General features: G+C 37.4%; 1 protein-coding gene across 1 annotated transcript; it reads right to left on the bottom strand.

Moving 5' to 3' along the window:
* Nucleotides 1–7,956: 7,956 nt before the first annotated feature.
* LOC566194 (intercellular adhesion molecule 2) lies at nt 7,957–17,088 on the bottom strand. The gene is made up of 5 exons (XM_689464.11): nt 16,820–17,088; nt 13,802–14,062; nt 13,374–13,697; nt 12,913–13,146; nt 7,957–9,183 (listed from the first exon to the last, which is right to left on the bottom strand). The coding sequence occupies exons 1-5, from the start codon at nt 16,875–16,877 to the stop codon at nt 9,068–9,070; spliced, it is 993 nt and encodes a 330-aa protein (XP_694556.3). The 5' UTR covers nt 16,878–17,088; the 3' UTR covers nt 7,957–9,067.

Raw genomic sequence — 17,088 nt, 5'->3', positions numbered from 1 at the left:
GAAATCTTGTTTGTTTTGTCAGTTAAATAAACATATTACTGAGCCTTCTGGTGAAGCAGTGGCGCAGTAGGTAGTGCTGAGCTGACACCTCACAGCAAGAAGGTCGCTAGGTTGCTGGTTCGAGCTTCGACTCAGTTGGCGTTTCTGTGTGGATTTTGCATGAGTTCGCATGGGTTTCCTCCGGGTGCTCCGGTTTCCCCCACAGTCCAAAAGAAATGCGGTACAGGTGAATTGGTTAAGCTAAATTGTCCTTAGTGTATGAGCGTGTGTGTGTGAATGTGTGTGTGGATGTTTCCCAGAAATGTGTTGTGGCTGAAAGGGCATCCGCTGCGTAAAAACTTGCTGAATAAGTTGGCGGTTCATTCCGCTGTGGCAGCCCCGGATCAATAAAAAGACTAAGCCGACAAGAAAATGAATGAATGAATACTGAGCCTTCTTACTTGATTCTGATTGGTCTATCAAGGCATTCCAAGGTATGCTATGTTAAAGAGCCCCTATTATGGGTTTTAGAAAATATCCTTCTATGCAGTGTGTAACAGCTCTAAGTGAATGAATCATTCAGCTGAGGGTTAAATCTGAAAGTGCACCTTGTTTAAAACTATCGATTCTTTTCGACTCAGTTTACCACTATATGACAACCCAGTGCTGTGTTTGTTCCTGTCATTTTTACGATGATTGATACAATAACCTTCGTAGCAACATAAGATTTGTTGGCTGTTTGCTATTAAAGGAAGGAGCACTATTGTGAATAGTACTTTGTCAGACTTTGACAGGGACTTTGTCAGTAACTATTACAGTTCATACAGACCCGTTTCTTCTTCCTCCGGATCAAAACATGCAAGTCTAATTTAAATTTTTTGCCTTGTTTTATGTATTAAATTGTGTATTGTAGGTTGTAATTGCTCCATGCAGCTTGTAATCACTCATCTATTATAGATCAGTGCTTGTACTGTATCTCTCAGGTCAAATCCCTTTGGGGATATTCACATATTGCGTCCAAAACCACGTTGAAAACGTGACACGTGCTTCTTCCTTTATCGATTTAAATGCATTCCAAATCCATTTGTCTTTTTTTATGGCCACTATTCAAAATAGTTCAACTTTTTCACTGCGTGAATTAATACTGAATGTGTGTCATTGTTATTACCTGGCGTTACACTGCAAAAAATGCTTTTCTTACTTAGATTTTTTGTCTTGTTTCTAGTCCAAATATCTAAAAATTCCTAAATCAAGAAGAATTTTCTAGACAAGCAAAACATATTGTCTTGTTTTAAGAAATAATATGCTAATATTAGGAGAGTTTTTCCTTAAAACAAGCACAATAATCTGCCAATGGGGTAAGCAAAATAATCTTACGTTAAAAGAAAAAACAAGATTAATTTGCTTACCCCATTGGCAGATTATTTTGCTCGTTTTAAGGAAAAACTCTCTCAATATTGGCATATTATTTCTCAAAACAAGACAATACGTTTTGCTTGTCTAGAAAATGCTTTTTGATATAAGAAATTTTAGATATTTTGACTAGAAATAAGACAAAAAATCTAAGTAAGAAATTTTTTTTGCAGTGTAGGGTTAAGAGTCAAGTAATGTGCTGGTGTTTAACTGCATTCCTGCATTGGGCCCTGAACGCAGTCAACCAATCACAACAGACTAGGTCATTGGACCAATCAGCGCAGATTAGCCTCACACAAAGCAGGGGTTTGGAAACAAATGAATCACTAACCAAATCATATGGGAGTCATCGGGATAATTAGGTAAAAATGAATGCATATTATAAGACAATAAAAGTGTTTTTTGACCTTTTATGCATTTCAGCCTGTTGTTGGAGACCCCCATAACCAAATCATGACCTTTTATTAAGGATGAAAGACTTGGCTGCTATCGCAGAATAATGGCAGAAAGACTTATCAGCAGCTATACATGAAGCAGTGCAGTGTTCTGCAAAAACAACCCTTCTGGATGCACTTTATTCTGCTTATCCTTGCAGACTAGTTAGTCAACCAGCCTGCATATGGCTAAATCACTCTAGAATCAAGCTGGTTGACCAGCTAGACCAGCATGCATATGCTCAGCATATTTTACCTTGTTTTGAAAAATCTCCTTTAATATTTATATAGCCTCATTGATGTTTTATAATACTTAAACCTGTGTGTTTCTTCCATATGTTTATTTGCTTGAGTCCTGGCAAGCCGCTTTAGAGCTCTTCCCTGTAGAGCAGTCACTATGGCAACACTGCACTGCACACATTTTTGGCAGTGCAGTCATACAGGTTACTGTTCAACTCAGGCCTACACAAAACACACACAAACTGTTCATCACTTCTCTGTGCTTCTCAGAAGACTCATGTTGTTTACAACAACGTAGACCCCAATGAGTGAATAATATCATTTGGGCAATACAGATGATCTCATTTAGTGGAAATTGAGCGAGCGCTATTGACCTTGAAGGGAAATGACTAACAGAGCTGATACTTTTCCCAGACAAAAGAATTCTGATGAGCAAGTCATGTCTTGTGTTCTGCTAGTAGTACAGTATTAGTCTGTTACTCTAATTGTCAGTTATAATCAGTCATAGATACAAAAACAAACTCAAAAAAGAGACATTTAAGGCAGGAGGAAAAACAAATGTTTTAATAAAAGAGCACAAAGACAAAACATGGCACTGCATTAAAAACATGTCATGTTCATGTACATTCATCACATTCAGACATGATAAAGTGTAAACCCATTGATAGCTCTTTTTCTCTTGTTAGCTCAACCCAATTAAGTGTATAAACACCGTAAACTAGGTCAGTAACCTTTGGTTTGGTCTAAAGCGGTGTTTCTCAACCACGTTCCCGGAGGACCATCAGCTCTGCACATTTCCATGTCTCCCTAAGCAAACACACCTGTTTCAGATCATCAGCTTTTTAGCAGAGACTGAAAAACCTGTAATGGGTGTCGCAGACAAAAAAAGACATCCAAAACATACAGTGTTGGTGGTCCTTCTGGAACGTGGTTGAGAAACAACGGTCTAAAGCATGACATAAATTAAATTGTACCGCTCAGATCTTAACAGTTTATTTGGTTACCAGAATCTTTTGTTGTTTATTTCAGTAGCAAAAATGTGTGCTGTGTTAAACTATTGTTCCCGAGTTCTAACGCAACATCTGTCATGTTAGCTAAACTGTGCATTGACAGTTTTACTCCAAGTCCCCATTAATATCTAATCCTGGTGCTAACTAACATTAGCCATGTCCCAAACACAGTTGGACAAGTTACTTTCAACATTTAATACTATGAGGTTTGTGCAGTAAATACTTTCGTATTATTTAAGTTACTTTGACCGAAATAAGTATGATTTTCATCATACAACTTATTACAATTATTCAGTACAATTTTAGTACACACAGAGTCTGACAACAGCCAGTGCTCCACACAGAGATCAGACCATGACAGCTTTTGTTTTCAATATAAAAAATGACATCTAAAAGTCAGCACCAGTGGTGTAGTGGTTAGTGCGTCGACACATGCACTCCGGTGCTCACGGCAACCCGCGTTCGATTCTGCCTTGCGGTCCTATGCCAATCCTTCCCCTCTCTCTGCTCCCCATGCTTTCCTGTCAATTCTCTCTACTGTCCTTTCAAAAATAAAGGTGAAAACCCCTAAAAATAATTATAATAAAAAAATGACATCTAAAATATATGATTATAACTTTCACAGTAGGAAAAACAAATACTATGAAAGTCAAGAGGTTTCAAGCATTCTTCAAAATATCTTCTTTTGTGTTCAACATAAGAAAAACAAACAGGTTTATTACAAGCAAATGGTGAAGTTGGCACCCCATGAAAATAAGTAGTTTTGTTTTTTGTGATTGTGTTATTTCATTCATTCATTCATTTTCTTGTCGGCTTAGTCCCTTTATTAATCTGGGGTTGCCACAGCGGAATGAACCGCCAACTTATCCAGCAAGTTTTTACACAGCGGATGCCCTTCCAGCTGCAACATCCACACATTCACACACACACTCATACACTACAGACAATTTCGCCTATAATTATACGGAACATTATCAGAGTGCAGCAGGGCCGGAGTGGGACTCCTTTTCAGCCCTGGAGTTTCAAGCCTCAGACCGGCCCACCTCAGTTTACGACTGACTATTAAAATAAGGTCATTTCCAATTCAGTTTCTAATTACACTATCACTTCTTTTTTTGAGAAAACAGCTGCTTTAGAACCTCAAATGGTCACGAGGCTGCGAGAAAATCGATAAAAAGAGCAGAGCTGCGGTAAAATATTGAATAAAAAGACTGTGGTCAAGTAAATAAATACATCAATTTAAAAAGTGTGACTGCTGAGAGCAACAGATTCTGGAGCTAGGGACACCGGCCCTCACGGCCAAAAAACAGACCAGCCTACCGGGAATTCTCCCGGTCCTCCCGATTAGCCCATCCGGGCCTGGAGTGCAGGTTACGATAATTTCAGGCTTTACTGACTGCAGTGCCCATGTGTGATGAGGTTTATAGTCTAAAAAGCCAGAATATTATATGATGAACAATGAATTGAAGATGCTTTTATTCTTTAGCATTTTAAACTTTCCACGTTCTATTCATTCATTTATTTTCTACATCATAAAGTTCCAAATTATGCCAATAGAGCTTAGGAACCTATATGTCCCGCCGAGTTGTGGTCGGCCATGTTTGTGCAGGTGTGCACAATGTAAAACAATTAAAAGCACAACCAAAAATAAAAATAATAGTAATATCTTTTGAAAAACATCTCACAAACACTCAGAATAAAATAGACTATGGCTTTATAAAAGCTCTTTCCAAGTAGAAAGGTGCTGTAAAAAATAATCCGTAAAATTTACGCTAAAAAACTGACAGCTGTGGTTGACAGTGTTTCACCGTTAAAAATACAGTAAAAACCATAAAAGTTATTTCACATTTATCCAGCAAATGTAATTAATTTAATATGTCTGTGTTTTGAATTACCAACATCCACACATCTTTTGTTACACAGATAGACACGTTAACACCATGCAGGTGGTGATGGGAAAGATGAACCAATGCTCATCACAAACAACTTTTCCCACAAGCAGAACAGTGTATCAGTCTATAGAAGGTGCTCAGTGTCATTCACACAGCTACTAAACACCAGTATTTTAAGATGCATAAAATACTGGATGCACTGGTCTTCCTAAAAAGACAGTCAGACAGTTGCAGCTCATCCAGAACGCTGCAGCCAGAATTCTAACCAGAACCACAAAATCAGAGCACATCACACCTGTCCTCAGGTCTTTACACTGGCTGCCAGTTACATTCAGAATAGAGTTTAAAGTATTATTACTGGTCTATAAATCACTAAATGGCCTAGGACCTAAATACATCACAGATATGCTCACTGAATACAAACCTAACAGATCACTCAGATCTTTAGGATCATATAAACAAGAAGTTCCAAGAGTTCAGTCAAAGCAGAGTGAATCGGCTTTTAGCTACTATGCCCCTCGCTGCTGGAATCAGCTTCCAGAAATGATCAGATGTGCTCCAACATTAGGCACATTCAAATCAAGACTGAAAACACATCTGTTTAGCTGTGCCTTTACTGAATGAGCACTGTGCTGCGTCCGACAGATTGCACTATCATGTTTTTCTCTTCTTCTTCATTCTTTTATATCACATTTTACCTGTTTTTATGTTTTGTTTTGTTTTTACGCATTTTTATTATTTGTTTTGATTTTTATTTTACTTGTTTCTTTTATTCCTGTTTATGTAAAGCACTTTGAATTGCCATTGTGTATGAAATGTGCTATATAAATAAACTTGCCTTGCCTTGCATAAAATTAAAGTCAATAAATAAACATTGTTAATCAACATTAGATGTAACATTCATCTCTAACGTGCATAACTGATGGAGAAACAACTAAAAACATCCATATTAATGTCAACAAAAGGCATAAAAAGTGACATGGCATGCAGGGAATTATGGGAAGTCAATTTACTGCTGTTCGCTGTATATACTAAGGAAACATACTGTTAACCAGGTTACGGATTTTTATTGTGGCATTTTTAAAGTTTTTTACTGTTGAAATCACGGCCATTTTTTACAGTGTGGAGCGGATCCATAGCGGATCAAATAAATATACGAGTTTATCCGTAACTTACAGGGCATCAACAAGCTACCCCAGAAAAACATTTTCATATATGCTTTTCTTCTTTATTTGTAGAGCATGTTATGCACATTCCCATTCTCTATAAGAGCACACCATGACTTAATTTATAATGAGCCATTTCGCTTGCCTTGTCAATGCTGGGTTTGACAGGGACGTTACTAATAAACTCTCTAAAATCCAGCGATTACATCAAACTCCCGCAACAGTAATTGGACAAACTGTTTTACAGCAAATGTGTTCTCTCTTTGGTGCATGCAGTGTCTTGCTTATCAATCACTGCATTAATGTCTTCTTCTGTAATGTGATTAACGAGTGTGATTTTTTTTTAACCCTATTGCATTACTTTTATACTTGTACATTTTTTTTAAACTCAGTAACGGACATGATTTAAAATGTAGCAAAGTACAATACTTAGGGCAAAATAATACTCAAGTAAAAGTAAAATGACACTTTTTAAACAATACTCCAAAATGTATAAATTCACAAAAAAATTGAATTACTCAACGACAGTAACACGAGTAAATGTAATTAATTTCAAGAGTTCACACTTAGATATTGCTTGACAACTGTTAGCAGGTTTGGCATGCTGTTCCGGGAGAGAACCCTGAGCTCGGAGAAAGTTGAGCCCAGGGCTACCACCAGGAACATAGAGCATGAGAGGGGAGTACGAGATCAGGTGGTTCTCAAGAGCTCCCCTTTTGTAAAGGAGGAAAGGAGGAGAAAGGGGTGGAAGGGGGGTTTCTTTGGAAAACGAAGGGAGTAAATCTAGCTAGGCTACTTATAGTGAGTTAGGATAGATCTGATTGGCTAACTAATGAATGTAGATGAGTGGGCAGCTGCAGTCAATTATATCACGTGCTCTTCTTGAAATTAGTTTGAAAAACTTCACTACTTTCCACCTCTGAAAAGTATCATAACACATTGAATCAAATATCAAATAACACATTGCTTAATGTAATATAAGAATGTTCAGTGCCTGTTCTCTTTGTAACTCTATTTATAGGAGCCACCAAACCTGGTCAGAGGTCATGGAGGCCTTAAGTGGAACTGAAGGGCTTGAAAATATCACTTTTCCTATGTGTATTGCTATGTGTCAATACTGTCAAAAGTGATTTTGATATTATAATTATTATTGTGTTAATACTGACTAAAGTGATTTTTCTGTTTATTCAGATAGACTTTGTGTAGTGATAATATAACTGCCTGAATGTAGATTGTACCAGTTTTTAACCAGTTTTGATAAGACTGCTGAGAGTACACTCATCCTTGGGTAAAAAACAGACTGTACTTTTGTGTGTGTGTGTGTGTGTGTGAGTGTGTGTGTTCTATTCAATTGTGGATAATTTTCACAGGTCTGGGGTCAGCTCTAAAGAGTCTAGTGGATGTCTGACGTCTATATGCTTGAGAAATTGTTCAGAATTGTACGCACGCACCCATGTGAAAATGTTCCTATTCTATTTGTGTTTTAACCAGATTAAAACACCTAAATGTATGGCACAGTTAATGGCGATATGTAAGAGTATAATTGATGCTGATTTATGATTGTACGCAGAGTGGCCTAGGAACTCATTGTGAGTGTTAAAGCTGGCTTCTGCTGATGAATCTGCTAACTATCATTAGTAAACTTTATTAATTTGAATCTCTGACTCCGGCTCTTCTTCATCTGACAGACTGGTCTTTCATTTAGTTCAAACTGTAAAATATGGCCACATTTTTTGGTGGAGTATGTGTGGCATTGGCTTACTGGTGACACCTTTGATCAATAAGTAAAAAGGTAGGAAGATTTAAAATATTAAAGACCAGGGATTGTCTGTGAAGTAGTGGGTAGTAACAGAACTCTGTGGTTCTCATTCAAACGTGAATGAAAGGCGTCGGTGGATTCACCAAATTTAGGGTAGATTTGTGTGGAATCCCGTAGAGAGCTGGTGCATTTTTATGGTACACCAATAACGATACTCATACAGATAACAGTAATTGAAAGGTGTTCCTACTCCACCCAGAGTTAAGTTACTCAGTTGATAGGTGTGTAAGAGGCCTGTAAAGTTCTCTGGGATAAAACTTGGACTGGTCATTCCTTGGGTTCAATCTGTAAAATATCCCTACAGTACAATTTCTAAACAATAGTTTGTGGAACAGACTATTATTATTATTATTATTTCTATTATTACATGTGTACCATGAGTAGGTCATCCATTAGTGTAAATGACCATTTACTACAGAATACTGCCTAATAAACACAAACAATAATATAAAAATGTGAGAACATAATGGCTTTTAAAAATTTAAATCTTACAATATATCAGGCTTTTAGAATTTTAAGCACTTTTTGTTGATTTTAGATATTTGGATCACGAGTAAATGGAGCGATGGGCACTTTGTTGTAGGCCTTTTGATTACTAATCACTTGATCTGGCAGGTTGCATGTTAAAAGACTTGGTAGACTACCATTTCTGTCAAAGAGCAAGCAGTTGGGGGGCCAGTTGCCTGCAAACATCTGACTAAGAATCGAGCTTGTGAGCCCAGCCGTGCAGACGTAAATTGGCCACGCATGGACTCAATACGACAATTGGTCAACAATAAACAAATACCTGAAAGTATAGCGTGTCTGAAATAACTGAATATCCAAATGTATTAACTTTTGATGAATGTGACTCGTTACTAATCAGAAACAGTCAAAATTTAATGAGCGGTTAAAATTGGAGTCTAATTACGTTCGTAGCTGGAAACAAACAAACAAATAAATAAAATAAATAAATAAATAAGAAAATTATTTTCAGAAGAAAAGTCTTACACACAGTTAACCTAAGTAGACCGTTCATCGGATTCCATTGTTGAGCTGATAGAACGGAACTCATTCAAGTTTTTCAGGATCTCCACGAAGAGACGTTCCTGCATTGGGGTCATCTCTTGCAAGTTCATTGAACAGCATAGTTTTGACGACATTTAATCTTGAATACTACAAAAGAGATGACTGCCAACAGGACTGCCAACACGACAGCAGCTATAACAATAGCCCATATTGTGGTCCAGCCTGTGGGAGAAATGACATAGCTGGTTTTATCATCAGATGAATGCATCGACAGCTTCCTCAACAAAAGCAGGACTCTACTTGATTTATTACAAACAAAGAGCAGCGGTCGTCCTGGAACAGCCTGGCAGGAACATAACACCACTAGACGGATAATTACAGAAGACTATTGTTGAACTGTTCCTTATTTGCATTTGACTAAAGTGCTTGTTAAATAATTAAATGTGAATGTGAAGATTTTTTCGAAACAGCAAAAACAACCTGTAGATAAAGAATGAACTTTATAATGAATTAAAACTGAGATAAAAGATAATCAACTTGTATAACCATGCTAAAATAGTACAAACACATGCTAGCTTACGTACTCATTTTCAGGGTTTTTGTTAGGGATGCACGATAGCATTTTTTTTTTTAACCAATTCGATCCCGATATCAAACTTCTGAGTATCGATATCCGATCCCGATACTGTGCAGTTTTTTTTAAACATAATACGGTTTAGTTCTGGTGATAAACTCAAATAATATATCTTCTTTAGTAAAAAACAAACAAACCCATAGGCCTACTGACAGATGACACAATCTAACTAAAACCATGATGCTTGCTGTAAACTAGGCTACATTACTTGAGCGTTCGTTATGACGTTGATCTCTTGTGCTCCAGCTTATGTTTCCTTTTTTAATTTTTTTGTGATCTATAATAGGCTACCACTTTAATGACCCTATTGTTGGTAAAATAATCAGCTTTTAAACAAAGCCTGATATTTTCCTGCAGGTTTGACTCAAACTAAATTAAAAAGGCCAGTTTTACCTAATAAACATTCCCTTTTCTGTTAATGATCTTGCGCCCGTCAGATTCACTTTTACTAATTTAATCAATTAATTTGACCACTATGAGCCAGGCTATGCAAACTATTCACAGCACTGAAAGTATTCCTCTTGGAGGTATAAACTCAGTCAGAAGGATGAGAGAACAGAAATTCATTGTGAGAATAATCCTATAAAGCGGCGCACAGCGCGTCTGTGCAGTCGGTGTGTGAATGAAGAGCTTGATGCATCACTTAACAAGCGGATTGAGCCTTTTCGACATGCGAATGATTGAATGATTGACAGTCGTGGCGGCGGGAAGCGTTGAATTGAACATGAAGTTAACTACTTGAATTTTCATCTGTGCTTCACATTAAACTATAAAAAGGCTTCAGAAAATTTGGCATATAGCAGACATACATGACAACTTTCTAGTGCCTTATAATAGGCTACCTTCATGGTATTTAGATCGGTACCAGCTGGCCGATACCCAATCCAGTAAAAATATGCGTTATCAAACCGATATCAGATCCAAATATCGGGAATCGGTGCATCCTTAGTTTTTGTTCAAATTAAAAATAGATATATTTTTTAATTAATACAAGCCTATGTCGACATTTGTGAGATGAATTCATTTTTAAAAGTAGTGTTTCAGGGATAACATTTTATAGGCCAACCTATAAAATAGGCTTTCAGTTAAAAGCCTGAAATGACTTGTGTTAAAAAAGTCAGTTTCCACAAAGTGTCTAAATGGAATTGCAGATGTCGTTCTGTTACATTAGACATAATGATGCCAAAGGCCTCCAATTTACAAATAGGATCATAGAACCATTAGAAAGGTATGAGATTTGGTGTCATTGTGTTGATGCAACAGGAAGTTTTCAGCTTGTGTCAGCGTCTGAAGCATGTAAGAAATCAATGGAAATCTAGTGGCTGGCAGAGAAATCAGGTGACAAATTAATGCACGTCAACACTAAACATACAGAACGTTGCTTAAGTATGAAGATGCAATTTTAGAAGGTTTTAAAAAACCTAAAGTAAAGTGAAGTTGGAGCATGGCTAATGTGAGGTGGAAGCTTATTGAAGCACTTTGGAGCGATAACAGCAAAAGCACGACCCCATATTCGCTTACATCGGGTCCTGACAGAAAAGAATGATCTGATGATCTTAATGACCAACCAGGACTATATACAGTTGAAGTCAGAATTATTAGCCCCATTGAATTTTTACGCCCCTGTTATTTTTTTCCACGTTTTCTGTTTAACGGAGTGAAGATTTTTTTTAAACACATTTCTAAACATAATAGCTTTAATAATTTAACTCTAATAACTGATTTAAATTTATCTTTGCCAAAATGACAGTTAATAATATTGTACTATATATTTTTCAAGACACTTCTATACAGCTTAAAGGGACATTAAAAGGCTTAACTAGGTTATTAAGGTTAACTATGCAGGTTAGGGTAATTAGGCAAGTTATTGTATAACGATGGTTTGTTAAAAAAATAGCCTAAAGGGGCTAATAATTTTGTCCTTGAAAGTTTGTTTAAAAAATTAAAAACTGCTTTTATTCTAGTCGAAATAAAACAAATAAGACTTTCTCCAGAGGAAAAAAATATTAAAGGAAATACTGTGAAAATTTCTTTGCTCTGTTAAACATCATTTGGGAAATATTTAAAAAATAAAAAATAAATTCAAAGGGGGGCTAACAATTCTGACTTCAACTGTATGTGTAGGACAGGGACGTGCAGTCAGGGGAGGCAGTGCTTTACCTGTCATCATCCTCACCTGTCATTATGAGATAAGTACTAATGATAAAATAAATGTTTGTCCACTGATCTGTGCTATAAATGCAATTTCTGTATAATTCAACTGATTTCAATAAGTTTTATGATCGTTGCATTTCACGTATCTCCTGTTTAATTACAGCGTAGGAAGCGAGGTGAGGCAGCACCAAGCTCTGCCTCATGTCAGATAGGGTATATGCCGAGGCATGCTAATAGGACTTTTAATTTGCCAGTAACCTGGGTTAAGCGCTTCCGGTGAACTGTATACCAATGCAAAAACCGGCGCGTTTAAGGTCTGCTTTCTTTAAAAATCAGCAATCTCCACTAGCTGAGTGATATCCGATATAAAGTAAGTCTCAGATTGTACAAGAAGCACTGCATTAAATTACATTTTACCCCGCCATGTCTTTATAATATGAGCATTTCTTTTACCTCAGTATATTTAATGGAGCTTCTGTGCTAGCCTGCCGATTCTGACGGGGGCGTGCAAGTAAACGGCTTTTTGTCTTGTTTTACGCTTGAGCAACTAAATAAATGCTAAAGTTTATTTAACTGAATGTATTTTAATGACATTACAACATCAATGCTGTAAAAGGAACCGTATAAAATGGAAAAAAAGTTCACAATAACTGGTCACCGGAAGTTAATCAGTATGGGAAAAACACTAGCTCGCCATATACCCTATTGCACAATCTCTTGCAAACTGCCTTGAGCCCGCCCCTTTTGCTTACTCGGTGTATGCTGCTAATCTAAAGCTTTATTAAAATGTTATTATACATTGTGGAGATTTTTATTATATGTCCTTACTCACCATATAATAGGTCATGTATTTCAAGTATGTCTATCACTTATTTAGTGTAAGAATCTGACATACAGCCACACTGAAAAGACAAGAGGTGAGGCTCTGAGTAGCTCTGCCTTACTAAAGAGGGCACGCGTGAGCTCAGTTATTCAGTGGTTGCTTTTCTTCTACTCAGTAAAGTCCAATAGGAGTCAGTTATTTTATGTTTTGCTCAGACTGACTGCAAAAATCGTGGATATCAGCTCAAAAACTTCTCAAAATCTTTCAATCAAACGTGAATAAACAATGAACGACAAATGCTGGAGCTAAAGGAATTAGTGTTAATTCAATCAAAGCTGACCTGCAGAACTGACGATGAACTCTTTGCTGTCGGCTCCCAGATCGTTTGTGGCGGTGCAGGTGTAGTTTCCTGGACTGAGTGTGGAAGACTGGATCACTGAGGAGCTGATCTTCTCTGTCAGATGCTCTGAGTGCCATGTGTACACAGCAGCCGGGTTTGCCTTCACTGTACAGTTTAGATAGACAGTATCGCTCTGACTGATGTACTCTGCTGAACTGGAGTGTTTTGGTTTATCTGAGGAGGACAGAGGAACATTTCTCAGCACTACAGCAAAGACATGATGAGCAGCTGCTATCAATACATCAATGAAATTACGGTGTAACTGATAATTTTTTAATCTATTAATTAAACCCATTGTGCACTATATGAATCAAATTGTTTATTGTCAATGTGTTACTCATACTCGATAACTCATAATGGATCTAAATCAAATTTGCAAGTTTAGCAGTATATAAGCTTACAGTGAACTTCAATGCTGAGAGGTGTTGATGTGTTTTTGGGATGAGGTTGAGGTCCTTCTTCTCCCAGGTTCAGCTCTGTTTCACATCTGTACTGAGTTCCATCATCAGCTCTGTCTGGATGGATCATGAGTTTAGATGTTTTACTGACTGGTCTCTTGATTGTGTCAGAAAAGCTGGTTTGATTCACCAGAGTTTCTCCTTTGTACCAGTTGACAGTGAGATTCTGAGCAGGAGCAACGTTGTGAATGTCACACTGGAGCTCATACTGGTTTCCCTCCATCATTATTTGATTCACAGTGCTGATGGAAACACTGTCTGGAGTCTCTGTGGAGGAAGATTCACACACTCTGATACCTGCAGTCATCAGCCTACATTTATTAGAGATTTCTGAGAATGAAAAGGCAGATAATAATAAGAGAGGAACTCACTGTAAATAGTGACTGGGAGAGCTACTTCACACTGTTTGCCATAGTTTATGTAGCAGTATGGTGGCTGTATCTCCCAGTATGTCAGCTGTGACACTCTCCATGTGATCAGATTAGCTTTGGACAGGGGCACTCCTCCCACAGTGGATTCCCATCCCATCCCATCATGTGTGACAGAAGTGCTGCAGTCAGCTGAAGCTGAACTATTAAACCTCACAACAAGTTTTGTTGGCATGATCTTAAGAGGACATTCAGCATTTATACCTGTTGAACACATTTTAGAACACAGAATAATGCACACTGGATCCTGACATACTAAAAAAAAGATAATGCAGTCTGATGTTAGGACTTGTCTTGATTGTTGAAAAAATGTTTGCTCTGTATTGAAAATTGAAATTGAAATTTAATTGAGTTTACTGACCAACTGCATGCAAGATAAAATGTTTTTAGCTTTTGTAGAAGACTGAGTCTTTAGTAGTTTGTTTGTTTAATAACAAAAGATGTTTATCTATTCTCATTCAACTTAAAGCACATTCCTCATGAACACATTTGAAAACCTTTCTAAAAACAATACACAATACATTTTTTTTACAATGCCTTTATTCTTACCCAATTAATATGCACCTGGGCACACTTACATCATAGATGATGCGCTGTTAGTCGTTAAAGGTTCAGGACACACTGGAGAACTTTGTTTTATATATTAACAGATGTGTGTGTGTTGAGCATCAGTTAAGACAATGTTAGCACCTGTCAGCTTTAATTGTGGGAAAAACTGGATAATTTTGAGCTTTTGTCAGCTAATTTCAGCTTCCGGGTTTAAAATGATTTTTGGGGCGGGATCAAAATCGGCGACGTAGCGCAGAACTGCAAGTGCAATGATGACGCGTCGGTTTCTCATTATTATTCATAGCGGAGTTTTCTTATCCTATGAGAAGAGCCGGCTGCTTAATTATTCATGAGACCTGCCAGAGTCAAGCCCGAGCTGTGAGACACGGACCCAAGCACACAGTTTTTAGCCGTTCATGAAGGCTCATATGCGTTTGTTTCCATGATCCACAGGGTTTGTTGCATGTTTTCCCCCGCGATCTTGTCAGGGCCGATCATACAGCAAAGCTGTGTGTGTGCTGCTAGCATTTTTGTCGAGGGGAGCAGCACGAGAATTAGAGAATGGCGGACGCTGTCTTTTATCAGGAGTTCGTTCACATTCAGACACATCACCGTGCTGCTGTGTTTGCCTAAATCCTCCAGATTACCAGCAGGGCTAACAGTTAAAATAGACAGGTCAGGAGACCTGCTGCACTGAGTCTGCTGGATACGGGGATTGAGGGAAAAGTCCTCATTTATAGGGTTTACATGAACACACTTATCTTTATAATGATATAAATTGTGGTTATGTGGTTATGTGCCTCAATTTAATTTAATTGTATTTTTACTTGGCTTGTTAGCTGTAATGAATAAACTTTTCAAACAAAGTTCTTAAATGTTACAGCAGCCCAAAAAAAAATTATATTAAGAGGTTCAGGGCTAAGAGCCTAACTAAAGCAAACACTTTTCTCAATGAGGGTGACTTTAGTCTATGTGGTCCACTTATGTTTTAAGATAACTGGGCTACATTTTCTATACCTTCTCTGCGCCACTATAGGCTAACGGCTGCATTAGCCAGAGTTTACGGTGCCGAATATTTGCCAAAAGTGGTCCACATATGTTTTAAAATAACTGGGCCACATTCACCATATTTTCTCTGGGCCACATTAGGCTCACAGCCAGATTAGCCAGAGTTTACTCTGCCAAATATTTGCCAAAAGTGGCACACGTACAGTTGAAGTCAGAATTATTAGCCCCCCTCTTCATTTTTTTTTCTTTTTTTAAATATTTCACAATTGATGTTTAACAGGGCAAGGACATTTTTTTACAGCATGTCTGATAATATTTTTTCGTCTGGAGAAAGTCTTATTTGTTTTGTTTTCAGCTAGAATAAAAGCATTTTTAATTCTAATTTTAAAACACATTTGAGGGTAAGAATTATAAAATGATTAGCCCTTTTAAGCTAATTTTTTTTGATAGCCTAATTACCCTAACCTGCCTAATTAACCTAGTTAAGCCTTTAAAATGTCACTTTAAGCTGTATAGAAGTGTCTTAAAAATATCTACTAAAATATTATATACTATCATCATGGCAAAGATAACATAAATTAGTTATTAGAGATGAGTAATTAAAACTATTATATTTAGAAATGTGTCAAAAATCTTCTCATTGTTAAACAGAAATTAGGTAAAAAAAAAAAAAAAAACAGGTGGTCTAATAATTCAGGGGGACTAATTATTCTGACTTCAACTATATGTCTTAACATAACTGGGTCATATTTGTACACGTGTGAGCCACTTTAGGATTAGACCCAGATTACACTTGAGTGACTATGCTGCATTTTAGTCAACTGTGGCCCACATTTGTCCTCCATCATTTGGGCCAAATTGATCATTTTCCACATGGGCCACATAAGGCTCACATTTAGATTGCATTTTCCCATTAGTGCCAAATCTTTGCCTTAAATGGCCCATTTATGAATTTGAATATTTGTCCACCTTTTGCCATTGGTGGGCCACTTCAGGCTCACATCCTTTTTTTCTGGGTCAAAAGAATACCATCAGTGCTGCATAACTGCCTAAAGTGGCCCACATATGCTATCTGGACAGTAATGTGTGTCTTTAACTAGTTATCTGAAAGGGCAAGAGTAAACATATTGGAACACATTTGTAGAAATATCAACATTAGACTCTTTACAATAAGTGTTACAGTGTTGTCCTAGCTGTAACTGCATAGACATACAGATCCAAAAAACAAATGCACTGCACTGGCCGATACACGTGCTCAGTAGCCTATTCATAGGGCACAGCAATGAATTAGCTTTCGAACTCAAATGACAGCATTTTAATATATCACTTAAAGCAGTTTAAGGCGAGCAATGCTTTCGCTACGTAGCCATATGTAGAATAAAAGGGATTTAAGTCAATACAAACCTTTGACAGTCACAAGCAGCGATGCCGCACAGAAAAGTCCCAAGAAACACTGACGCATGTTGTAAGTGTTCAAGAACCTGAAGGGATAAATAAACACTAGTCAATGTATCGACAGACCGTTTAGACGCAGCTCCAAAAATATGGTTTTCCCATAGGGGTTTCCTCAGTCAGAAGCGCCTATAGAAAGGAAATCATTTAGGCATTTCACGGCGAAGGGGAAAGATTCGCCGGTGTGGTGTGTTGACAAGACCCTCGCTTGTCACAATGAC

Source organism: Danio rerio, chromosome 3 (assembly GCF_049306965.1).
Source record: "Danio rerio strain Tuebingen ecotype United States chromosome 3, GRCz12tu, whole genome shotgun sequence".
Taxonomy (NCBI): Eukaryota; Metazoa; Chordata; class Actinopteri; order Cypriniformes; family Danionidae; genus Danio; species Danio rerio.
The sequence above is the reverse complement of the archived record's forward strand: the minus strand, read 5'-3'. Positions and strand labels throughout refer to the sequence as shown.

Coding starts and splice junctions, on each gene's coding strand:
- LOC566194 (XM_689464.11), bottom strand. CDS start 16,877: ATGCGTCAGTGTTTCTTGGGACTTTTCTGTGCGGCATCGCTGCTTGTG. Junction 13,698..13,801: donor TCTCCCAGTCACTATTTACA/GTGAGTTCCTCT, acceptor CTTCCTCCACAG/AGACTCCAGACAGTGTTTCC. Junction 13,147..13,373: donor TCTCAGCATTGAAGTTCACT/GTAAGCTTATAT, acceptor TGTCCTCCTCAG/ATAAACCAAAACACTCCAGT.